The following is a 26,258-nucleotide window of genomic DNA, read 5'->3' as shown; positions in this document are numbered from 1 at the left end:
ACACCATGCATGTAGGTATGTGGGCATTATCTGACGCTTAAGGGGAACATCTTTTTGGGTTTATTTATATGCATTTAAGTTTGCTCTCTTGTATATCATGTAGTGAGTTTGTGTGTGTGTGTGTGTGTGTGTGTGTGTGTGTGTGTGTGTGTGTGTGTGTGTGTGTGTGTGTGTGTGGGTGGTTGTTCCTCTGGGAAAGCCATTAGGACACTAACAGGTTTTTAAAAGGAAAGCTTTGCGCTGCCTGCTGACACAACAGTCAGTAAACAGGGAGAGAGGACCCAGAGTGTTTCCTCTCAATCAGACACATCAGCAGAATCACCTCAGTCGCAGAGGAAGAACTGACACTTAAACATGTGTAGAGGTATTTGTATAATCATGAGCAAAGACTCCTTACAGTTGTAATACTCTACAATGTTGTCACATCAATTAAAAGCAGCTCGTTATTGTCCACTCATAAGGGATTCAGACAGCAGTCGATTCATGAAAACTTGAGCAAAAACTTTGCGATGAGAAGTTTTAAGTAAATAAAAGTGACAAATAATATATACATAATTCAAAGTTTTACCTCAGTAAAAGTATTCAAGTAGTAGCAACAACATGTACTTAAAATATCAAAAGTAAAAGTACTTGATTACATTATTTTCAGGCATTGGAGAGAAACTAAAACTGATTTTAAACATTAGGTAAATGCAATAGTAGAGAAAGCATCCATTCTTGTTAGATAACATTTGGAAGATCTATTCATTAATTTATTTTATATGTTCTACACAATGTTTTACATTAGTTGGACTCCTGTGACCCTTAAATGTTTAGATTTAGAATTACCTGGTGCCATATATTGATGTTGTAAAGTAAAATAACTCATTATTAGTTTTACGCAGTTTAAATATGATTGTTAGATTATTACTACTGATCTAAGCTTCCTTTTAATGTTGCAGCTGGTTGAGGTGGAGCTAAATCTAACCCCAGATGTTAAATGTTTATTTCCTTTTAAACAGCATTATCGTTGATATCTTATTACAACTCTTCAGTGAAGATATGTTTACACTGAGTGAAATATTCAACCTCAAGTCTTGTTTCTCATGGGACTGAAGAGTAAGGATTACTTTACGTTTGAATAGTTTAAGCTATAACAATAGTTTATAAACCTATTATATGTTTTTTGTATAAAATCTAACAAGTAACACAGTAACGACATTTGAAATGTAGTGGAGTAAAGTCATATTAAATTTAAATACTCAAATAAAGCGTTGTACAGTGAATACACTACCACTCGTCTGGAATAAGAAGTGATGTGTTTAATATTTGCAGACACAACCTACAGAAACTCTAAGCTAACTAATCTCTACTACAGAGAGAAATGATTTTATACAACTGAACGCAGTGTTTGACTACGAAGATCAGAAGAAAAAAGAGAAAATGACAGACGAAGAGTGAGAGTGATGAAGAAGCCCAGTACGGACAAAAAGAGTGAATGAAGAGACAGATAATGTGGAGGTGAATGAGCGCCTACCTGAGCGATGGTACCTGGCCGCGCTGTGGCCACAGTGAGAGAGGCAGCTGGGCCGAGAGAGGCGCCTCCTGGCCTCCACAGAGAGAGCAGCCATCACAGCTCCCATAGTGCACCTGAACTACCACAACAATAAAGCTAACAAGCTGCTCTGAATACTGCTGGAGATCCTGGATTTAGAGCAAAGTCTAACCAGATCCAAACTTTAAAAGACTGGATGTGAACACTCAGTCGTGGAAATCAACACTAACAGAGAGCTTTAAAACTGGCTCGAGAAATCTCAGCGAACGAGCTCGATAGTCTGAATCTTACGTAGCGACAACAGCAACTGCCTGGCACTGTAGAAAGGTGACAGGTTAGAGAGCTTTTCTGTGTGTGTGTGCATGTGGTTTTGTTAGAGGCCACATTTGAAAATCTGTTTGAGTTTGTGACACCACGTCACAGTGTGAGAGGTAGAGATAAAACAGAGGAGGGGATCAAACAGCACTGCTGATCTTCTGACCTTTCACATCACACACATCACACACCTCCACATTTCTTTTTTTTTCTGTCCGTCTCACTCTCTTCCTCTCTTCGGATCGGTCCTCACATAGAAACGTGACTGTAAGTCCTATACACTCTCTCCCTCTTATAGACTCTCTGTTATACAAACTACAACTGTTGTGTTCCCATTACCTCACTGCAGACAACAGTGAAGTATGTAGCTGTTAAGTTGCAGTCTGCTGCTGACTGAACACTGCTCGCGTCTGTATTTGACAACCTGGGAATGACAACGGGCTGTGAAGTGTGCAGGAGAAACTATGTTGGCCACGAAAAACACCAAAGGCCCTTTCTACAGGCAGTGTTTGGTTTGTCCGTACTGGGCTACTGTAGCGGTGGCGATTCAACATGGCAGCCACTATGGATGGTGACCCACCGCGTTTGTAGATGTAGATGATCTAATTGTTATAACTGACCCTTTAAAGGAGTTTTCCTTTTAACAAAGAAACTTATGTTTACAATCTCCTGGAAGTTAGTACTCCTGAATAAACAATCCAGCACATAACCCCATGTAAAAGCACGTATATTAGAAGCGATTAAACAACTAGGGGTAATAGAGGTACTATAAAGCATGTTCAGTGAGCTTTAGAGGTGCTGGTATATTTTCTTCAAGTAGAAGCAGACAAGCTGTTTCTCCCTGTTTCCAGTCTTTGTGCTGAACTAAGCAACTGGTTAGTCTTGAATTTACTGGACAGATATGAGAATGATATCTATCTCCACATCTGGCGTGATTATATTCATGTGAAAATGTCTTTCCTTTGATTGTGGTCACTGGGTGAATCTCTGCTGTTTCCCTGTAGACACTGCTGCAGTTTATGACAAATAGAAGATAATGGAGCTTATCTTAATTTTCCCACATATTTTGTTTGTAATTAACAGTTTTTAACATTACATTTACAGCAAATCCTTATGATGTAAATGGAACATTTATTCCTGGACTGGACACTTTGAGGAGACTCCTGAGGTTTGTCTGAGTGTTTCCCAGCATCATCAGCAAAAACAACAAATGACAGAGCTTTTCTTTGTAACTGCAACTTGTCTGCATTTTTAGTAAATTGTAGAAATATACACCAAGGTGCATCGAAACAACTACTCGATTATTATCCAACAGAAGGAACTGAGACATTTAACATACCAATATTCAATATTAAAATAATTATTAGTTGCAGCTCTACAATACGCAATATTCTCACAATTATTTTAAGCTATTATTAAATTACTGTTAATAATTATCGTATAGTTTTTTGCTCAGTACCTTGTCTCTGTTTCTCTAGTAGTATCAGTCAGTCTGTCTGTCTGTCTGTCTGTCTGTCTGTCTGTTTATATATTCTATATATATAATATAATATTCTTGTGTACAATGTTAGCTGACGGTATCATGTCTTACACATACTTTGTTGACTTTGCTGTTACTAATCTATAATTTTCTATAGGAATCAATTCTATTGCTATTTTTATTTCATACACATTTTCATTATTTATTTGTCAAATTCTAAATTCTGTTTTCTATTTATGTTATCTGTACTTTTTTCTGTCCCTGTGCTGCTGTAACAACCAGATTTCAATAAAGGAATATCTTACTTTACCTTCTTGTTCCCCAGCAGCCATGTAATATCCCATCTGTCCACTAGAGGGGGCTGGACACCATACAACACACAGCACTTCCCCTCCATTCACTAACACAATCAGAGACGAAAGATAAGGCAATGAAACACGAGAGAAGGGATCAAATTTTTCGGACTATTCCAAGATCGTATACAAGCTTACTCAGCTGTGTGGCTTGTCACATCACCAGTTTCTATGTCTCACAGGGAAATGATTGATCAGGAACAACTAATACATGGCTAAAACAAGCAACAAAGAAATATAATATGAAGAAACACATGCAGCATGAGCTTATTCTCTGTAAAGCCACGCTATGTAATAACGTACACAAGTGAAACTTTGTATGTATTTCTGTGCACATACAGAGCCAGCTGATCAAACAGTGAGCCTCCAGAAGTCTAAACACACTGCAGATAGCTGATTATACCCTCCATGTCTTCTTAATGCTCACGTCCTCCCTAACAACCTGCTCCAGGGACTGAAGATGAAAACTTTTGTTGACACGAACTGCCCTCTCCAAACTCAGTAAACAACACCATAGACATTTAAATTTGCTGTGTGGCCTCTCCACTAAAACTTTCTACAAGAGCTGCAGAAATATAACATTGGTCATTAGGGGAAAGATGGCAGCTCTTTTCAGGCTTCTCCCACTCCTGCTATCTCTGCCTCGCCCCTTCAACTGCTTCTTATGTTCCAATTAAAACCTAAACCCAGTCTCACTTCCTTAAGAGATAATCCTCTTTTCATAAAACCACCTCAGCCGGGAAGGTTCAAAGACAACCATAGCTGTGTAATTAAAACAGGGACTTCTTAATCAAAGCAAATTTTTTCTCCTCTCCCTCTGCCCTGGTTGTTGCTTTATTCCTCTCATTTCTCTTTATCCAAAACCCAAATCTCTCTCTCTCTCTCTCTCTCTCTCTCTCTCTCTCTCTCTCTCTCTCTCTCTCCCTTCTCCCTCCCTTCCTCCATGCAATGCTAGAGGCAGAATTAGGTTTAGGTAATGGATCAGTGGAGACCTGAACCCCTACCTGTGCAGGAATCCATCATGAGAATTCAAACTGGGAACTGTCTAGAGAAATGTGCGATGAATGAGTCTAAACAAAGCCGGAGGCAACAGAGGGCTGTCTTTCCTCTGCAGAGAACATTTATCATCAAGTCCAATGTCTCCTGTTGCCTCTCTAAAGAGGATGTGTAAATGTTGCACCCTGAGGTGTCCTCACCTATCTGTACACACTTCAGGAGAATCTGGGACAGAGGAAACAGTGGGGAATACCAGACAGAATGAGACTGGTGATCAGCATTTAAAAAAAGAAAGTGAAGAGAGGAACGAGTGTGGATAAACAGGAAACTGGGGATGAAGAGAGAGAGAGAGAGAGAGAGAGGGATACCAAGTGCTGATTCAGCCAGCGGTGGTTTGATGATGTTGGTTGGATAAAAGGACACGAGAGGAGGACAGAGGATAGACTTACACATAATCAATGATGAACGGAAGGACATACAGACTAACTCAAGAAGGACAGACTGGTAAAAAAGATGAACAGAACAGTAATAAAAATAAAAATCCTAATTTGGAAAAGGAGCCACCAGTCAAACAAAACCCTGTAAATGTTTCCTTCAAATAACACTCAGAAGGCTCATTTAATTTGAGAAAAAGACAACAGAGGAAACACTGAATCTAAATCTGCTTCTCTAAGGTACAAAAGTTAAAAAGTCTTTAGAATATGTTCAAAATAAGACCAATGAGTATCAACCACACACACTTCTTCTAAACACAAACTCCTCAGTACATCTGTTATCAACACATATCCTTTAGTACCAATACAAAATGTAAAAATACTCCATTCAAGTCTCCCAAAAGTGTAGCTAAAGTGGCTAAATGTGCTTGAAGTATCAAAAGTAAAAGTACTTGTCAATAAGTCTGAACTACTTTACAGCTAGGTAGTTTAGGTAGTCCTGTGGTTCCCAACCTCGGGGTCGGGCCGAGGGAGAAAACAATCTATGTTCTTCTTCACAAATGTGTCGTTATTTTCACATGTCATCTTTTCTGTGAACTATTGGATGATTTTACCTCTTGAACAGGTATTTAAATGAAACCATCTGAGAGGTTTGGATGGGTATCGCTCTTTAGTGTAACAACTCATACATAGACATATAAAATGTGACAAGGTGTCCCAACTATACAAGTATATAAGTTTTTATTAACCAGTAACTGTACAAAATTTCCATCTGAAATGTAGTGAAGTAGAAGTATAAAGCAGCAAAAACTGGAAATACTCAAGTAAAGTGGAAGTACCTTAAAACTGGACATACTGACCACCACTGATTCAATATTCACAGTCACAGATAAAAGAAATGAAACCTTATATACATATTCACAACCAATTAGCTATTAAACTTTTAGTTTTAAGGAGCAGAAATAAAAGAGAAAATTTACCTTGAACTAGCGTCCCAGTGATGAAGCCAAAGAAGCAGCGCAGCAGCTTGGTGATCTCTTTTTCACACTCTGCCTTGCATGTATTCATCCTCAAAACTCTGACCAACTGAACCAACAACACCACAGAGTATAAAAAAACAGGAAAAAGTCAAAGCACCCCACAAATGTGAAGAAATAAAGGAAGAAAAATCACGAGAGGCTTCACCCAAAAACAAGAAAGACACAATATTAAAGCGTGCACTAAAAAACTCCCAGAGGATGTTTCCTTGGTCTGATGCTACCTGTTCCCTTTCAGATAACACTCTAAAGCTCCTTTTTAAACTGGTGTCCCAGTTTGCTTACAGGTGATGTTCACTCCCTCCTCCTCCTCCTCCTCCTCCTCCTCCTCTTCTTGTTCTTCTCTCCGCTTTCATTTGTTTCTCTCCTCTACCCTTGTCGCCTCAAAGGAGGGTGAATTGAATCGCATGATGTTGGGTCCGTCCTGAAGCTCCGGTCGTTTCATATGACCGACCCTGACAAACCACAACACACAACACTGACACCCATTGACACTCCTCCTGTTTCAGTCTTGATTAGGCCACAGCGCCGCGTGGTCACCGGGACGCGCTCACCCTCTGAAGTTCACTTTCTCTGACAGACTAAAGTCGTACAGAGAAAAGCTGGTGTGGAAATATTTCACAGTTCAGTGAAGAAACCAAATCTCGATGCTCAACTTTCCTCCCTCCCTCCGTTGTCTCTCCTCCGTTCGACACTCTTTTCATATTACAGTCACTCATATCGCCCCTCTTCATCTCTCTGTTTCCCCCATATGGCTTCATTATCTGACTCTTCTTCAACGGTGTGAGAGTTACTTTTAATTCAGAGATTAAAAAGTGTAATTTCTTTCTATCAAACAAAAAACGTCACCATACTTATCTAGTACAGACGGCACTTAAGCTGGTCTGTATGTTTGATAGCTTCTACATTTGTTTCTGTTTCATATCTCTGTAAATTGAATATCTTTGTGCTCTGGACTGATTTATAGATTGAACCAGTGATTCTCAGTCAGACAGATTGTGAAGCTGCTCGGATAAAATTAAAAAAAGTAAAGTTGTGAGGAGAAAAACACAAAAGGAGCATTACAAATTGATGAGACACAACTTCCATTAGCTTGAGTCTGGTTGTAACACCTGAACTCTACATGCTGCAGCAGAGAGTGGTGAAAACTAGTTTGCAAGCGAGCTGAGAAATAAAAGAGATTGCTAAAAGCTGCCACTTGAAGTAGTGCAAATGCAAACTTAAAACAACACATCTTCATTATCCTTAATAAATTTAAGATAATACAGGCACCTGGTAATTCACCTGGTAGAGCCTATGCCCCATGTACAAAGGCTGAGTCCCTACCGCTGTGGCCTGGGTTTGATCAGCGCTTAGCTTCCTCAGTCATTCCTCACCTTCCTTTTATATGTATTTGAAGAATCCTCAAGTCATTAATCCCCAGAAACAACAGTGAGGACATAACCTCTGTGTTCTCTTCATCTTTGCACTTAATTAATCAGTAAAAAAGAAATCATTAGCTGCACAGCAGGTCAGAGTAACATCCAGGGCCTGACCTGCAGACTCAGCCTCCTCACTCTCAGTACCTCCTTCTGTTGACAGGACGAGCATCCTCTCTGCCTTCTGCCCATTTTATTTTCTACAAAGCCTCATCTGTAGTCCTTAATGTCCAGCAGTCTATCAAACTGAGCACTTACCCCGCTCCGGTCTAGCTCAAATCCTGCTCGCTGTCTCGACCTCTCCATGTCTAAACCAAACCACAGCAACCACTCCACCACCACCCCATCTCCCTCTCATACACATCTCCATCACCGTGCTGTTATTTTTAGATGTTGGCCATTAACGAGGTGAGGGCTTGCCCACCGACAGTGCTGACTCTCTCTTTCCTAGGCATTACTGAGATGAAATAGATCCCATCACAGCTCTGTTTTCTTTCTCGCTCGGAGACCTTTTTTTTTTTTACTCGCGTGCTCCTGTTTCACCCACACAAAGAGCTTTCTCAATGATTTTTGCAACCAAAGACAGAAAATAAGGCTTAAGGGATAGTCTGAATCTGTTAAAGACTGATTATGTCTGTTAATGTGTGTCAGGGAAAGTAAAAAAAAGAACTAACTCCACTAACAATGAGTAGTGAAATTCTCTCCTAAATCATAGCGTAGTGAAAGAAACTGGAAAAACAGGTTTTCCCATCATTTTCAGCTTAAAGTATTTCATCCAAGCAGCTTGAAATATTGTTTCCATTTTGTAAAAGTCCTTCAAACTTTCAAAAATGTTAACAGTTGTCTCTTGTTGCCACTTGGGGCCGCCAAAGTGAAAAGTTGCCTGGTGAGCTGTGAGGAAAAACATAGCACCTGCTGGAGCCAAGAGAGGAAGAGGAGAGGAGACACCTACCTGATACTGTGGGTATGAGTGTGTGTGTGTGTGTGTGTGTGTGTGTGTGTGTGTGTGTGTGTGTGTGTGTGTGTGTGTGTGTGTGTGTGTGTGTGATAAACAGGATTGCATGATAAGCCACAAGGGCAGGTCTTATACGACTGGTTTCAGCACTCACATTTCAATGACCTGCTAGAGTACCATTACATGGTACATGAGGCTGAGCTGGCCTCAGACCTTAAAAGGCAGGTCACAATCACACACGTCCACCTCATTAGGTTTAATTAAGTCTCTCTGGAGCCTCAGGTAATGTTTGATTTTTAATGAACGTGGCCTTTATTTAAAGCCCCAAAACAGTGTTTAGATCCAAAACCAAGGTATCTGCCTTTCAAAACTAAATCAGCTTCAGTGAGGACGGGAAAACAAGGAGGCAGCAAGAAGAAGGAAACAAAGAGAGGGTAGAGAAGGAACAGAAAAGGCAAGAAGGAACACAAAGTCATAGGGAAGGACAGAAGGAGGTAATGAAGATATAATAAGAAGTAGAGAAGGTAACAAGGACAGTATATAGTGAAGGAAAGCAAGAGACAGGGAGGGACTTGAGGAAGCAGGGAAGGAAGAGGAGCCAATGGAGAGGAACAACTAGGGAATAAGTAGTGAAGGAGACAAGTAGGTACTGAAGGAAAGGAAAAGGAGGCATAGAAGTTGGAAAGAAGGAGACAGGGAAGAAAAAGAGAGGAGACATGCAGGTAGTGAAGGAAATGAAGGCAGGATAGGATAGGATTGGTACAATCTGGGAAGGAAAAGAGAAGGCAGAGAGGGACAGGAAGAAGTAGGGAAGGACACACTGAGGGAAAGGAAGGAAAGTACGCAGCTAAAGTGGAGAATGACTGAACTAGGACTCAGGGAGGAAAACAAAAAGTTAATTAATAAAAGGAGGCTAGGAGGGACAGGAGGAAGTAGGGAAGGGGACAAGAATGCGAAAGAAAAGACGAGACATGAGGAGGAGGAACAGAAAAAGTAGCAGGGAGACAAGTAGATAAGGAAGGAAAAGGTGAGGCACAGATGGACTGGAAGAAGTAGGAAAGAGACAAGAAGGAAGTGAAGGAAAGTAAGAGGCACACAAGGATAGGGCCCTAGTGAAGGAAATGAGAAGTTAGTGAAGGACAAGAAGAAATGGTAAAAGGACACAAAGAGGTCATAGAGAGTGTAGTATAGATGATGAAACCAGATGAAGAGCTGAAGCATATTCAACATGTTTTCCCTGATTATTTAAACTACAACTAAAACTATAAAAGCTGCTTTGTGTCCTGAGTAAATGTTAATTAAGTTGCACTATACACCTGTAGGTAACAATAATGTAACCTTAGCAGACAGACTGAATGCCTCTCTCTCTCTCTCTCTCTCTCTCTCTCTCTCTCTCTCTCTCTCTCTCTCTCTCTCTCTCTCTCCCTGCAGGCAAAGGATTGATTGTGCACAATCCCATCTGAACCACTGGGTGGAGCACTGAGACCAGGCCCATGAGGAGTAGATCCCAGTCCAACCAACACACTGGATCCTGCTGGGTAGGGAAAGTCCTAATTTATCTTTTAGCTCTTCTAGTTTTTGTCCACCAGACCAGTGTGCGTGTTTGTGTGCTTGTGAAATGCAGAAATAGTCTGAAACAGTAAAAAGAGGTCCAGAGGAAGAAGAGGGGAGTATTTCAGGTATATGTGTACATTATTAATGGTGCACCAAGGCTGTAGAGACATTTGATAAATGAGTGTATGCAACTAAACGCTCTCTGGGTACTTGACCCCAAGGTCAACGAGTCAGCCGTGCCCTTCGAGAGGTCCAGCAAGTCAATTCGTCGATCAATTTAAACGCTGTTAGTCACACTTGTTGTGCATTCACCAAAACGTCTCACCGACGCATCACACTCACTCATGATCGGTCCCCCCCCCTCTTCTCACCTTTGTCCTGTGGCTGTGTGCTGGCAATGATCCATTTGACCAGGCAGCACTTCATCAGCGCTTTGCGAGAGAACCGCGGCTTCTGCCACTTCCCAGAATCCTTCACTCTGCCCGGCGCAGGCTCCACGCCGTTGGCATCTCCCAGCAGGCTGCCATCGACTACCTTGCCATCCGCCTAGAGGGAAGGGAAAGATGGAGGAAGGAAGAAAGGAAAGAGAGAGTTCAGGTTGATATTGGAAATTAAACAAACCAGGCTGATATCTTTAAGTTAAGCAGGAGATTATGTGTGTGTCTGGGAAATATGATTAGCTTCTGATCTTCAGGAACACCTGAAAAGGGTTTAAAAAGAGTTCAGTTCAGCAGATCGGTAGAGTTTTATACATTTTTTCTGAATATTTGGAAGGTTTGTGTGAAAATGTGTCAGACAGATTGATCCATCCATCAGAAATATGGTAATTGTGTTTGTCTGCTGTTTGATGCTGAGCAGGAAGTATATCAGTGGTTTTTCACTGAAAACAATGACGCTGATGAGAGCAGAGTGACCAAAGTTGTGAGCCAGAAAAACAAACCGATGAGAGCTGAGACATTAAAACACTTCAAATACCGGAAACTTAAATAGAGTTTAACTGCAGAGTCGGGAGAAAACTCTCCACAGGGTTGTCTCAGTGAGAGAGACACATTTACATGTAGCCAATTAGGCCATTATTAATTTTAATTTTAATTTAATTTATTGATTAGAACAGCTTAAAGTACTTAATTGTTTTGGATTGCATTTATATGAGAGCCAATGTTTAGTAAGCCCTAAAAATGAAAATTATTTAAACACATTATATTTTCTTCTGTGTTTTTTGATGTGTATAAAAAAAAATCATCCATCTATCGCTAATTAATTGCCACAGTAATTAAGTGTTGGAATAGCTTTTGAATCCTTGTGTCTGAATGTGCATTCAACACAGCCAACACCACCATCATGTGGTCGCTTTACTCACCATATGGTCTTGGAAATGTTTTATTAAGGATGGATTACAACACTCTGGCTGAAAACACTGTAGCTCACAGCGATCCACTGACACTGAGTGAACACAGAGAGAAGAATAAGAGGGAGACGTCTTTAGTTTTAGAGAGCGAGAGATGGTTTGAGTTGATTTCCAGTTCATCCACAAATCTGTGACTGAGTTTTTCTGGGTAAAATGTGGAAGACGTAAACCTTGACATCAGCTTTCTAAGAAATTCTGGTGGAGGTTGAGAATATTTCTGAGTTAATCACACTTTGAAACATCTACCCACTCAGATGAATTAAAAGGCTGTTTCTGTTCATTTTCATATTCAGCTCCAATTCATCATCGTGACTCTCACTATGTAAGACCAATCCCTTCCAACTCATTCATATTCAGCGTTTATCCTCTTTCATCAGTGGAGATAAACTTGACATAGAAGTTTTTTTTTTGCTCTAATATATTTTTCAATTTCTTTCCATCATATCTTGGCAACATTTCAGTTTCTTTTGCCGCAAAACGCTGATTTGATGTGATGGGATATGATTTAGCGAGAATGTCTTTTCTCAAGAAGCCCTATTAAGCTGCTCCTGCTGGGCACAAGCAAAACACACACATAGAGAAACACATGTGCACACTGGAGGGGAGGAAGATGAAAGAGGTGAACACAGAACAAACAGTAGCTCTGTTTACTCTGTGGGGAAGAGAGCAGAGCAAAGGATGATAGAGGGGGAGAGAGGGAGGGAGATGGGAGGAGGGAGCATGCACACAGAGGATTTTAAACGGCTATTTGATCCCACGGGAGTCTGACCATGCAAATCCCTTACTTTAAGGTAGTGAAAGAGCATGAGAAAGGGAAAATAGAGAGAGAGAGAGAGAGAGAGAGCAAAAGAAAAAGATGTGAAAGAACACGTTCTGCTCATGTTCCTGGAAGAACTGAAGTCAATTAGCATAATGAACAGGGGCCTATCTGAGAAGAAGAGCCAAAGGACGGCCAGAGGACGGAGGGATGGAGGATGGGAAGATAGAGGAGATGAAGATATGAAAGCACTTTGCTGGGGAATACGTTTGCGTGGCTATTTCTGTGCATCTTCCACATGAACAGGCGGATAAAAAGAGTAAAAGATGAGAGGAAAAGGGCGGGAAAGGAGGAAGGCTGCTGGGAGAGATGTCCACATAGATACACACAAACACAGAGCCGAGCTGGCTCGCAACATTATGAAAATTGGCTGAAATGGAAAGAGATGACGGAAACTATTCTATTTATCCTAACATCTATTTATTCACAGATCAACAGCGGCACAGCAGAGAGGAGTAATATGAGAAAAGGCATGAGGAATGAGCTCAGCAGCAACTTGCTTCTTTCTTCTGAGAAGTAAATTAGAAGAAAGAATTGTTTTCAATGTGGCCTTTCAGTGGAAGTCATAAATTGCAAAGAGAAGGTCCACGAGACAAACAGATGCCGACAGACACAGTGTAAACACAAGAAAGTCCGGCGCTACATTAGTTGTTTATTCACGGACCGCTGGACACGCAGGCATACTCACAATCATAAGGCGCGCGCACACACACACACACACACACACACACACACACACACACACACACACACAGAGTTTCAACTAGTATTTTTCATCTCATGTTCCTTCTTAACGCTTCAGCGAGCTTTGTCCTGGGGCAGCACTTCCCTCTTGAAATGTCTGCACAACATCCTGCAACAAACACACAAACACGTATACAAGCGTATACCCATAACGCTCAGAGGAAACACAGAGCAGCGACGCGCTACACATCACTACGCTCTCCCATAAATCATTAAATATCCGTCGCCGTGTTGTTGGTTCAGTGAATGTTGGTTTACATGAAGCGTAAACTCTGGCCTTATTACATGAAGTCTTCTCCCTGTTTTTCCAGTGTGCCCAGCAGAGAGAGACAATCAGACCAATTAAAATATAGCTGAAGAAAAAACATACAACAAGTTCTGGACATCTACAACAAAAACATACAAGTAAACTTCAATGCTATTCAGCACTGAACAGAAAACAGAGAGCATAAGATTATCCGTCCACAGCCCGGTCATTCAGGACACAGACAAACATGGCAACCCAGAGAAAACGTATTGAAAAACAGAGCAGCACTTCCTGTAACACTACAACCTGTTAAAGACAGAAACATCTAACTCTTTACTGAAAACATTCAACACCCTCAAACACACAAAACAACCAAACTTTAATATTTACTTCGGGGGGAAAAGGTGACGTCAGAGAGAGAGAAAACACATGAAACTATACCAAACACCTTTAAAATATTCCAATCAATTGTTATAACTCTAATCTAACATATTTCCTTTTTCTTTTCTATTTTTTTAAAAGCAGCATCAATAGATTATTTTGGCCAGGACAAACACAACACTGATAATCTTATCACAATGCAAAATTGTTATGGATGAATGTGTTAGCAGTTTTACACATTCATGTTTCTGGCCACTTGTTGAATATAAGTCTAATATTCATATTTATCGGATAGATGCAAACAGCATGCTATTATTATTTTAAACTTTGTACAATATTGTTACAACGTTGTGCCTAATTATGGTCAATGCAGCACATGTGCGAGAAAAGAAATGATGACAAACTCATGAGAGGAGAGAGAGAAACTGAAGTAGGATGGATCCTCTCATAGTGACAGAGTGGCATGGAAAAAACGGCAACATCGACGGGGTGAAACAGGGAGAGAGCTGTAGTCTTGTAATGTCATATTAGCAGCTGGGAGTTCCCATTAATAAGTTATATGTGATTATCATTCAACCAGTCCACAGCAGAGATACAGCACGTCTCTGTCTCTCATTTCTATTTCTACGACTCAAACTCAGCCAGCAGAGGTTCATTTCTTCTGCCCGGCTGCTTCTTCAAGGTCAAAATGTGCTTAAACGTGCCACTCCAGGGAAAATCCTGGAGTCATAGAAGATGTAAAAAAAACACCTCCTGAACCAGTCGCTATAACTTTTATTCCTCATGACACCTTATCTGTCAGTTTGAGAGTTGTGTAACTATAGAAGTAATTGTTTCTCTTTCTGTCTGTGTCACTAGACAAATCTATAACTGACTGCTCTCGTTTCTTGTGTGTGGTTAAATGGTAATTGGCTGCATTTAAAAGTGCTTTTATCCAAAGTCCTTTACAATTTGCCTCTCATTCAATTCATCCATTCACACACACTGATGGCAGCAAGACACAGTGCCTGACCATCGGGAGCAATTTGTGGCTTAGTCTCTTGGCTGAGGACACTTCGACATGCGGGCAGCAACTGCGAATCGAACCGCCAACTCTGTGATCAATGGATGACCTGCTAGGGCTGGGTATTGAACAGCTATAGATTATTCTAAAGAGTCCTTAAGATTAAATGACAAAACACATCTTCAGTAGCATCTTCTCACGTGACAATGTCAGTTCTCATTGCTGTAAAAATAAAACCATTTTCTGATCTTTCACCGCTATGGTTAAGGTTTGGTTAGGTTTAGGTTTGGGAAACATTGTAGTTTGTGTTAAAATAACAACTTTGATAAGGTTAGGGGACTTACGTCATCATTGTTACGATAATAACCAAGGTTAGGGAACAATCAATGTGGTCAGACTTACAAGAAACCAACACTGGCTACCTCCTCCCTCTGCAGACTTTGTGCCTCTATAACGTCACACTGTTTCCTCCGTTGCTTCCAACCAATAGTCACAATTCCTACGGCTGCTGGAGGGTTCGGTAGCATTTTATTAAATCTACAATCCAATATTCAACCTGATTATCAAATCCCAGTCCCTTCATCGAGTAGTTGGAACTTAATATCCAAGAACTAAATTTAAAGATAAACATTCAAAGAACTATAACGTCAGACATATTACATGTTTGCTATTCAGCTAAATGATTACCTGAATGTTTTGTGCGTTGTTCTTTGCAAATATATAAAGAGCAAAGAAATAAAGGTTTTGATAAGAGATTTGTTGCACTGAACTTAGTGGATCGGGGCATTTATTGGAACCCAGCCTTACTAATATTAGACAAGCTAATTTAGGCACAAAGCAGCCAGGCTTTGTTGAGAGAGTTTGCTGTTTACTGTCCATATAAAGAGAAGGTAATATCACATCCTTTCATCTGTTTCGTCACAGAGCTTTCAATAGTTTTGTCATAAATTAACTATTATCTCTGCAGCTGCACTGCTCGAGTTTAATATTCTACCCTCGTGGCGACATCTAAAGCACACAGATGTACCAAAATAACCATGCAAACATATGTGAGGCAACGCAGATGCATCCACAACACATCTACAGTATAGACAAACATTCAGAGCAGTGACATAAAAGCAGACTATAAATATACTGAGACCCAAATGCACACACATACAACAACCGCCCACATACTAACGCTGCAGCTCAGTGATACCAGATACAGAAGTTCAAACAACCTTAAAGAAATGACAGCACAACAATTCTGGATTCAATTAAGAGCAGAATTAACTGTTGGATAAACCTACATGTTGAACTGTAGTGAGACCAATACTTACATAAAGACTTCACAGAGTAGGGTTAGATTAAATTAAGCTGTATGTTTATCTGCTTTTAGTGTAAACTGCAATCATTGGTATGTCCGGTTAACTAGCTTACCACCGACAGCTGTAACTAAGCGCTATTTCCATGGCCAAAGAGCATATAAATACATTATTTCTGGGGTTATAGGTGATGGTTAAAGAAAGCCTAATTCTTCCACTTTTCCATTCCCACTTCCTTTTTATTGGATTAGTCAAAGTTTATGCTCCAACAATCCCAGCCAACGTTACCGGAGGTCATTTATTAAACACGCTGGTTTGTCCTCATCTTTGCTTTTAATGTTAAATCAGAATCAGAAATACTTTAATGATGAAATGTCTTTGTTACAGTTGCTTTACTCATATATATAAAGGACAAGTGTGTAGGATTTAGTGGCATCTAGTGGTGAAATTGCAGATTGCAACCATCTGAATACAGCTCAGCCGTCCAAGCATCTAGTAGAAACTATGGTGGCTGTGAAACCCTGTGAAGCTTTATCTAGAGCCAATGTTTGGTTTGTCCTTTCTGGGCTCCTGTAGAAACATGGCAGTTCAACATGGTGGCCTCCGTAGAAGAGGACTCGCTCCCTCTGTAGATATAAATGGCTCATTGTAAGGTAACGTAAACACAACAATTCCATTTTTCAATTTCTTCTAATCGTAATGTTACACACAGTGTTTGAAAATATATAGTAAGTATGAAAGTTAATAAGCAGCCAGTGTCAAATTCAAACTGATCTTACATTTTTCTTACAACAGACTAAACCTGGGGTGCCGTCATCACCTGGCAGAGCGGGCGCCCCATGTACTGAGGCCCCGCAGCGGCCGGGGGTTTGACTCCAGCCTGTGGTCTTTTGCTGTGTGTCATCCCCTCTCTCTCTCTCTTCCCCTTTTTTTTGCCCCTCTACATCTGTTGCTATCCAATAACAGCCCCAAAAATACATATATTATTCACAGAACGTTAACTTATTTAGCTTGTTAGCTACAGCTGTTAAAATCTACTCGCCACAGTTTTAATTTCAGCACACTCGAGCCAGAAAAGAGAAACTGCTTTTGTTTATTGCTGTGTTAAATTAAACCCATTGTAATAAATCTGCCACCGTTATAATTGTTAACTATGTAGCAACATTAACTTAGTGAATTATACAACGTTAGGTTTTGGAGTGTTTTTTTAAATGGTTATAACATTTATTTTCTTTCTTTCCTTCTCTGCTCTTCCTATGAACTCAACCACAAGCTTCTACTCCTTCCTACACTCCTTTTCTCTCTCAGTATCTATTTATTGTTCAACACCCCTTAAAAAACCTCTGTAGAAGTATGATTGATCCACAGGGCTACATTTCAAAGACCTAACCTAATTTCACTTGGAATGAAAATTAGAATACTCACACACACACACACACACACACACACACACACACACACACACACACACACACACACACACACACACACACACACACACACATATCAACTCAACAGTCATTTAATCAGCCGTTCATATTAATATTTATTCTTTCCCCTCACCCTGGATGTCAGCACAAATCTGTCCTTCGTCCCTCCATCTCCTCACCTCTTCATTCCTTCCAATTTATTTCACAGTCAATCACTCCTTCTCCATCTCTGCCCCAACTACACACACACACACACACACACACACACACACACACACACACACACACACACACCTCACCCTCTTTTCTCACTATAATGTCACCTGTCACCAGGCTACTGTGGTGAAGCAGAAATACCAACTGGGATCTAAACATACGGGAGGTAGATTCAGACCTCTGAGAATGTGAGAAAGACAGTGTGTGTGTGTGTGTGTGTGTGTGTGTGTGTGTGTGTGTGTGTGTGAAGCCCATGTGGGATTGCATATGTAGAGAAATGAGGCGTACAGGCAAGAGGAGGAGTGCAGTGACAAGGACTGACAGCACAAAGGCAGAGATACGGTAAATACTTGATAAAGCCCTTGCACATAAATTCCACCCCCCGGGATTTCAGAGGAAGCCGAGCCGAGCCGCGTGCGAGAGCGAGACCAATCTCTGGTAGGTACAGGTGCGACGCAGCATGAGAACGACTCACAGATTCACTGAGAGTTACCTGAGATGTGTTGACAAATAACAGGTAACAGATTTGTACCTGGACATGAAATGATTGGCAGCACAAAAAAAAACAAGGTTGTGTGCTTCTTCAAATGTATTAAAAACAGTGGAAGCCTAACATGAAGATTGTTGCATTATGGGAAATGTAGGATCAAGCACTTTTGGAACTTGACCCAGACATATGACATTCCTGGTTCAATCTTTTTTTTTTTTTCGGCCAGACATGATATACTGTACATGAGACTGAATGCTGAAATAAACACTCAATGCTGGAAGATAAATTAAAATCAAGATTAGAATAACATTATTACTATCTGCAAAGTCCCTATATGCCATGATATTATAGCTTTCGGTTCACAAATTACTCCATCAGTGCCACAAAGCAACCAACACCAGATCCACACAACGCAGCCAAGTTACAGCCAGCCGGTCAACCCCAGCTTAGCCTTCATCTTACAGTTAGCTTCTTGGCTGCCCTTGCCTTTGCATCGGGCCTTACACTTTAAGCATTTTGTTAAGGTTACAGAAAACATCACAGACTTAAATAAATAATAAAAGAAGTCAACCCTGACCTGAAGGACTTGTTTACTTTTTAAATATTCAGCTGAAACTGAATCTTTTACCTCAACCAAAGTGCTTATGTAGCCCATACAGGATGTGAACCCTGGTCTCTGGTGTCAAAGTCCATAATCCAGCCCCTCCAGCCCCTCCAGCCCCTCCAGCCCCTCCCTGTGTGTGGTTCAACAATGTCGCCTTCCTTTACTGAACAAATGTAGCCAGTAAACATATTTGCAATGGGCATTTATATTTCCTGCCAAAAGTATTAGGCAAGACAAATAAGTACAACTTAAACACAGTTTGTAGGAGACAGAGTCGACTTATAAGTCCAGTTCTAGTCCAAGAAAAACTAATAATTTACCATTTGTTCAAATGCCCAATACGAGCCACGTTTATCTGATAAGGAAAACTGTCAGCTGTGTGAATAATGACTCTTGTCTGGAAGGATGGTCAAAAAGAAGTGTGTGACTTGGACACAGGAGACCTTTCATTTCATTTTCTACCAATAGTTAAGTTCTTTAAATTACCAAACCTTAACTCTAGTAGAGGCAAATCTTTCTTAAGGAATAATAAATGAAAAAAAAACTCAACAAGGAAACAACAGAGAAAACAAATGATGGTGAAAAGCTGAAGCAGAAAATATGGGAAACAAAAACAAGTTGAGTCACTTGACAAAAGACAAACAACTTCACAGATGGTAGTTTGGATGATAGTTAGGGAGCCAGACTGATGAACTTCTGGAAATGTGCCATCATCTTGCCAGCAGAACTGTAACCTTTACTGAGAGCTGATACATAAAATATGTACATACATTGCTGTATACGATGTAAAGATACGGTTGCGTGGCTCTTCACATGAAGCATCCTGAAGGGAATATGCGAGCGAGCTGACGGTCGAGAGCTGATACTATTTGTGTCCTGACTGCTTGAGCCTCTCAGTATGGCTGTCAGTGTGAATCAGTGTGTCTGTGGGAGGATGGCACATCCATATGGACTGCATGCTGTTCGTGTGTGTGTGTGTGTGTGTGTGTGTGTGTGTGTGTGTGTGTGCGTGTGTGTGCGTGTGTGTGTGTGTGTGTGTGTGACTGAGAGGGCGCGAGTATTATATTGATGTGTGAGCCTTCATGTGGAGAAAGAATTAATACTCTGGGGAGGCTATGAGCAATAGAGGAGCCATGTTTCAATTATCAGCTTCTTCTCCTCTCTCTCTCTCTCTCTAACACACACACACACACACACACACACACACACACACACACACACACACACACACACACACACACACATCAGTCCACGCCAAACACAAGATCTTGTCATTTCTCTTCGTACAGGTCAATAAGTACATTGACAGATAATACAGATACTGTGTATGAACATGACAACATTAATTGAGTAATTGATATTTTACAGCATCATCTTTTCACCTCACTGCATTTTTACCCTGTAGATCAATAATAATATGTGTGTGTGTGTGTGTGTGTGTGTGTGTGTGTGTGTGTGTGTGTGTGTGTGTGTGTGTGTGTGTGTTTTTATGCACACTAACATATATAAATGCTGAAGAAAAATAAATTCTCCATTTTGGACCAATTTACCACATCAAAGATCATTCACAATGATAAATGTGCCCCTTTCAAACCCCAGATCTTGAGAGAATTAAACTACAGTAAGATAAAATGAACCATTTTAGTGAGAAGGTAAAAGCTCTTCCAGTGTGCTGTTTCTCTGCAGTACTGTGAAGAAAAGCTCACCTCTGTGCTTGATGTTGTAGTTGGATCAGAAGTGTGTGGCACCCATCCCTGTTCCCACTTTACAAGGGTACAATTACCAGACCTGTTAAATTATTTAAATCTACCAATCACACCACCTATTGAACAGGTGGGTCCCTCAGACACTATATCAGGTGCCTCACAATAGCACACTGTATGTATGTATGTATGTGTGTGTGTGTGTGTGTGTGTGTGTGTGTGTGTGTGTGTGTGTGCCGTCAGCCTGTCTGATGTAGTGTCACTGATCTGTGCAGGTTGTGCTGTGTGCGACTGCTTTGATTGACGTGCTGCTTTGTGGAAAACTGCAACATCAGACTGAGGCTCTTAAAGGAAAAGTCCACCATCAAATACACTTGTTACGTGAGCTTTAAAGTCACAGTGTGACGCCAGTAAAAAGGTCCAGTGTGCAACATTTAGGAGGATCTATTGTCCGAAGTTGAATATAATATTCATAGGTATGTTTTCATTAGTGTATAATCACCTGAATATAAGAATAGTCCATGCCATGGATTCAAGTAAACAAACATGTTTCTACAGTAGCCCAGAACAGACAAACCAAACTCTGGCTGTAGATAGAGCCACTATAGTTTCTCCTACACACTTCACAACCCGTTCTCATTCCCAGGTCATCAAATACAGACGCGAGCAGTGTTCAGTTAGTTGCAATCTGCTACTTCACTGCTAGAAGCTACTAAATCCTACACACTGGTCCTTTGAAGTGTCTTTATCGTCCCAGAGATGAGTCAAAATAAGAAGAATAAGTGCAATGTGGACTGATTTAACCCTCCCAAAAAACAACATTTAAATTAAAAGGTATGTTCAATAATTGATAAATAAATAACAGCAGACAGAATCTCTTTCTATCTATGGCAGAACTGAACTGATAATAATCCATATTTGCTGACTAAATTGATCATTTAAGACAAAGGACAGTGTCAGTTGTTTGAGTCAATGCCTCAAATAGAGATATTTATTTATTTATTTTTAAGGATGTGTGTTCAAAGTCCCCTAGAGGCCGCAGTGATTTATGACAGGAGCAAAGAAAGACTGTCACTGAGGGGGTTTAAAACATCCAAACATTTAATACTTGCGACAACTGTTTGTTTCCCACAATCGACGTCAGTTTCTTTAAACAATAACTACGATTGATCCCTCACCGTAACCATGACAACAAAGTTTTCCTTACCTTAACAAAGTAGTCCTTTCTAACCAAACTGATGATGTTTCCCGGAGCCTAACCGAGTCATTGTTGTGCTTAAACCTAACCAAACCTTGACCAGAGCGTTGACACATCCTAAAATGGACGTTCAACATCAAGACATCCTGCAGATTGTGGTGTCAGATCAGAAAAATGCGTTGTTCTAGTCACAGACAAATGAATCCTCTGAGTTAGGTGTATCTTTACTTGACTGTAGGAGCCTTGTGTCACCTACAGGCATATACAGCAAACCAGACACGACGCTTTAAGACCCTCACACTCCGGGAATGTAAGACTAGGTTAAAGGTTAAAGGTTAAAGGCTACAGAAGATAAAGATATTCTGTGCTCATTATTGTCAATAAATCCCATCATAAGACCAAAACCATCAATGTGTTCATCCGGATTTAAGTGTGACGCAAAGGAGTTCACGAGAATACAGCGTAGGTATCCATTTATAGCTCAGCATCAGATATCACCACAGAAACCATGAACAGATCTGTTGTACGTGAACAAACCTGCTTCCTTTCGAGTCACGATACAACTCGAGTCACTTATATTTTACAGTATTTTGCCTTGTCTCGTTTCTGAATTGGAAAACCCGGAAAACCCGGAAAACCCGGAAAACCTCCAAACGAAGGCAAACAGGAGGCGTCCTGATGAGACGGCTTTCTTGGAACCTCGGCAGATGCCATAAAATCCTCAATGTGCAACTATAAATTAAACTTTAGTCTGTTTCTCAACACTTTCCAACCTTTTTGTGGCTCTCAGCCTCGAGTCCATTTGTTCTTACTGAAGGCGTAAATCTTTAAAACAGGTTTCCAAATACATACAGTGCTTTGGTATAAAAAAAAACACATTTCCTAAAAATGCAGTGCGCTGAAGTTTGAAGTAGACATTACTCAGGAGTGAACAGGAGTAAATAGTGCATTTATAGGGGGCTATTTTCAGCAGGATGGTGTAAATGTGGGATTGATTCAAAATAAACTACAGCGCCGAAGTTCATTACAGTGAAGGAACATTTCACCCAGTGCAACAGTTTGCCTCAATTATGTGTTTTTAATAGTTTTTGGACGACAATAGAGCTCTATGGCACAGAGGAATAAGATATATCCAGCTCATTGTTACACATTGTTAGTAGAAGAAGATGAAAGTGGATGGCAGACATGGGATCACTAAATCCAGTAAATTCAAGAATTCAACACAAAGTAGTTCTCAGAAGAGACTGAGCCTCTTTCAGATGGATGGAAATCTAATAAATAATAATGTTTTATATGAGAATATGTGAGGACTCTCTGTGACAGCCACTCTGATCTCACTGAAAATGACTCAGAATAAGCAAATAACTACAAACTCTATTGATCATAAAGTCATTCTTCTGTAAAAAACACACTGAAGTGAGTCACACACTCAAATATCAAGCACCCGGGTGCCTCACAGCGTGATTTAATTCAAACACCTGCATGTCAATACCCCGAGAGAGAGAGGAGAAAAGAGAAAAATCAAAATGTTGAAGGAGAGGTGCTGCTGCAGTTGGCATTTGGCAGGTTTGATTTATGATAAACATTCGATTAGCTGTTTTAAAGCTGAAACGATCAATAGGCAATTGATCAGCCACTATTTTGAAGATTTATAAATAGTTTAAGTCATTTTTCAAGCAGACATGCCAAACATTCCTTAGTTCTAGCTTCTCTAATGTGAACATCTGTGATATTAAATTGAATATTTTTGCATTTCAAACTGTTTATTGGACTAAACAAGCAGTTTGAAGACATAACCTTGGATTTCAGGAAATTGTGTTTAGCCATTTTATGACATTTTATAGGTCAAACGATTCGACAGTTTTGATAATCAATTAATTTAGTTTAATCATTTTTTTTAACCAAAAGGTGCAAAAGTTAATCACTTCCATCTTAATAAATGTGACTATTTCCTTTTTTTTTAAATTATTCTACAGGCAAACTACTTCTGACTTGGTTGGACAAATAAAGACATTTTAAAATGTCACCACCAGCTCTGAGCACTTCTGATTGACATTTTTCACAATTTGCTGATAATTTGTGCGCTGAACAATTAACTGATTAATGGAGAAAACAACCTGTCATGAAAACAATTTGTTGCAACCCTAATTTAAATGAATACTCTGAAGCCACTACCAACCAGCGCTGTAACAAAATGAAATAAGGACGTGAAAAAATAAGTGCACGTGCATGAAAAAAAAAGCTAGACTTGCACAGACTAAAGCCTCCAGGACCTCAGCTCTCCATCTGATTATGTTTGTGTGATTGATCGACCGATTTACTGACTGACAGATTCACTCACTGAGTGATTGATGATGAGCCTCATCATTCAATCTTCGCCTCATCCACACTGCTTTTACTCCCAACATCCAGCCAGAGTCTCATGCAGATGAGAGATGTGCATCCAGAGGTGTGTGTGTGTGTGTGTGTGTGTGTGTGTGTGTGTGTGTGCATGTAGGAAGAGACCATTTCTCTTCTGTCAGTGATCTAATGTTTGCATATGTGCACAAACAAACAAACTCTGAGATCAAACACAGGCTGCAGCTTCCTTTCTCCAAGTGAACGGTGTGCAACCATGTGGAGAGAAGCTGCCATCCTTTTCTAACAGGATTTAATTTACTCTGCAGTAACAGGTTCTCCTTGTTTTCTGGAGAAACATTCATAGAGAGGAGGGAGCCTCAACCAGAAACACATCATCCTGGCAGCATTAATGAGCATTGCCCTGCGAGGTGTTGGAAGTCACTTCGGGGAGGCTGGGCTTTCACTTTACAGTCTATTACCTCGGATTTAGACTCAGAGGCTGCTTGCTGCTGAGGTCTGATCTGCTAAATTGTATCTTGAGCCAGGGAGGCAAACAAGCAGGGGCAGAATTACAAACACAATCTCCCTCCTCTTCCCAGAATTGGGGATTTGAGGCAGACTGTGCGGATTTTAAGCCTGATACAGATTTGTAGTCACGCGTGGATCACTTGGAGCCACACGAGGAGGTCTCTCCACTGACAGATAAACCAACACTAAAAAAGAGAGTGAGAGGGAGGAAAAGTCTCGGTGGGAGACGTTATGCCAAGTGACACTTGCTGGAAGCCGTCTGCAGAGAGAAGCGTCTCCCCCTCTCCTCAGCCTCCAGCGGGGCTGCAATTACATAACTTCACTCCCCAAACTCAGCTTTCGGCAAAAAGTGGGAGCAAATGATCCGCTGAGAATCGTGGAGGATATAATAATAAGATAGAAATATAAATTCAGCTAACAAGTATCCCTGCGAGCAGACGCAGGCTTGTTGATTTAACTTAAGACGCGTTTTTTCTTGTTGCTTTTTACCACCTGCAATAAATATAAGAATCATTTCAACCTGTCGTCTCGTCGTACGTCGGGTAATAGAAGAGGATCGTATTTGTGTCTTACCTGCATGTTTCTCTGTGTTATAACAGCGACACTGATGGCTGATTCCTGCCCGAGTGTGTCCTCTCTGTGCGGACTCTCAACCTCCGACTGCCGCTCCGCTGGATGCGAAGGAATGCGCACACACACACACACACACACACACACACACACACACACACACACACACACACACACACACAGATATATAAAGAGTAGGTGGGTGGGGGGTGGAGTGAGGGGTGCAGCCAGAGAGGAAACAAGTGGTGGACCTTCATCTTTTACAGCGTAATGATGTAAAGAGACAAAGTCAACAGGCTTAATTCTCCCAGTATTTTACCCTGAAACATCACCTGCAGGGAGTCAGTGAACACCTGGATTAACATCAGGAAACAAGATGCTGCACATAAAGTACATTTAGGACCACACTGTACATTTATACTTACTCTCCTCTCTTGTGCTGCTGTAATGGTAAATTTTCTTCTTTAAAATTGGTGATTTATTATTGCTATTTAATCCACTAATGTTTTATAGATCAGTTATAAGAACATCCCTTTGGCTGATGTTTATCCTCCATCAGTGACACTAATCAGTGACTTTTTAAGATCCATCCAATAGACTGTTTAACCACTGCAGCAACACTTTAGTTTAAAGGTCCAGTTTTAAACATTTTTGAGGATCTATTGGCAGAAATTTAATATAACATTTATAGGTATGTTTTCATTATAAAATAAGAATTGTTGGGTTTTTGTTACCTTAGACTGAAAAAAAAATATATTTCATGTTGATCCACCATCTACAGTAGCCTATTGGACAAACCAAACACTGAGTTGGCCGCTTTTCACGGGTTTCTCAGCCCCTGTAGTTTTTTCCTACATGCTTGGAATGTGAGGGTGAGGTGAGGGGGTTGTAATCTGCAACTACACCACTAGATGCCACTACGCTGCACCTTTAACTCCTCCTATTTAACATTCATATACAGCTTATAAACACCTGAGAAATTATGTATAACTCATTATAATGAAGGATGTTTTTAATGAGAATTTAAAGGGCAACCGCATATGAACAATATGAATTATTGATAATATACAACAACCAATGCAGGCAGCCATGTCTCAGCAGGTAGAGCAGGTTACCCACACCTCCTGTCCTTGTGTCGAAGTGTCCTTGAGGAAAGGTCAAATGCAGGGGACAAATTTATATTCAATGTATGTAAAATT

The 26,258-nt window shown here is 40.5% G+C and overlaps 1 protein-coding gene across 2 annotated transcripts in view; it reads right to left on the bottom strand.

Moving 5' to 3' along the window:
* LOC127376554 (calsenilin-like) overlaps positions 1 to 25,179 on the bottom strand; it is a 41,648-nt gene extending 16,469 nt beyond the window's left edge. The window contains exons 1-2 of one of the 2 annotated variants that reach the window (XM_051423543.1): positions 25,063 to 25,179; positions 10,448 to 10,622 (exon numbers count right to left, since the gene is read on the bottom strand). In XM_051423543.1, coding sequence (XP_051279503.1) covers positions 10,448 to 10,622; positions 25,063 to 25,068 — 181 coding nt within the window. In that variant the 5' untranslated portion in view covers positions 25,069 to 25,179. Of the gene's footprint in view, positions 1 to 1,516; positions 1,679 to 10,447; positions 10,623 to 25,062 lie in introns of those variants that run through there. The other variant, XM_051423545.1, reaches the window with a different exon arrangement.
* Between the last annotated feature and the right edge of the window lie 1,079 nt (positions 25,180 to 26,258).

Source organism: Dicentrarchus labrax, unplaced genomic scaffold (genome assembly GCF_905237075.1).
Source record: "Dicentrarchus labrax unplaced genomic scaffold, dlabrax2021, whole genome shotgun sequence".
Lineage (NCBI taxonomy): Eukaryota > Metazoa > Chordata > Actinopteri > Moronidae > Dicentrarchus > Dicentrarchus labrax.
The sequence above is the reverse complement of the archived record's forward strand: the minus strand, read 5'-3'. Positions and strand labels throughout refer to the sequence as shown.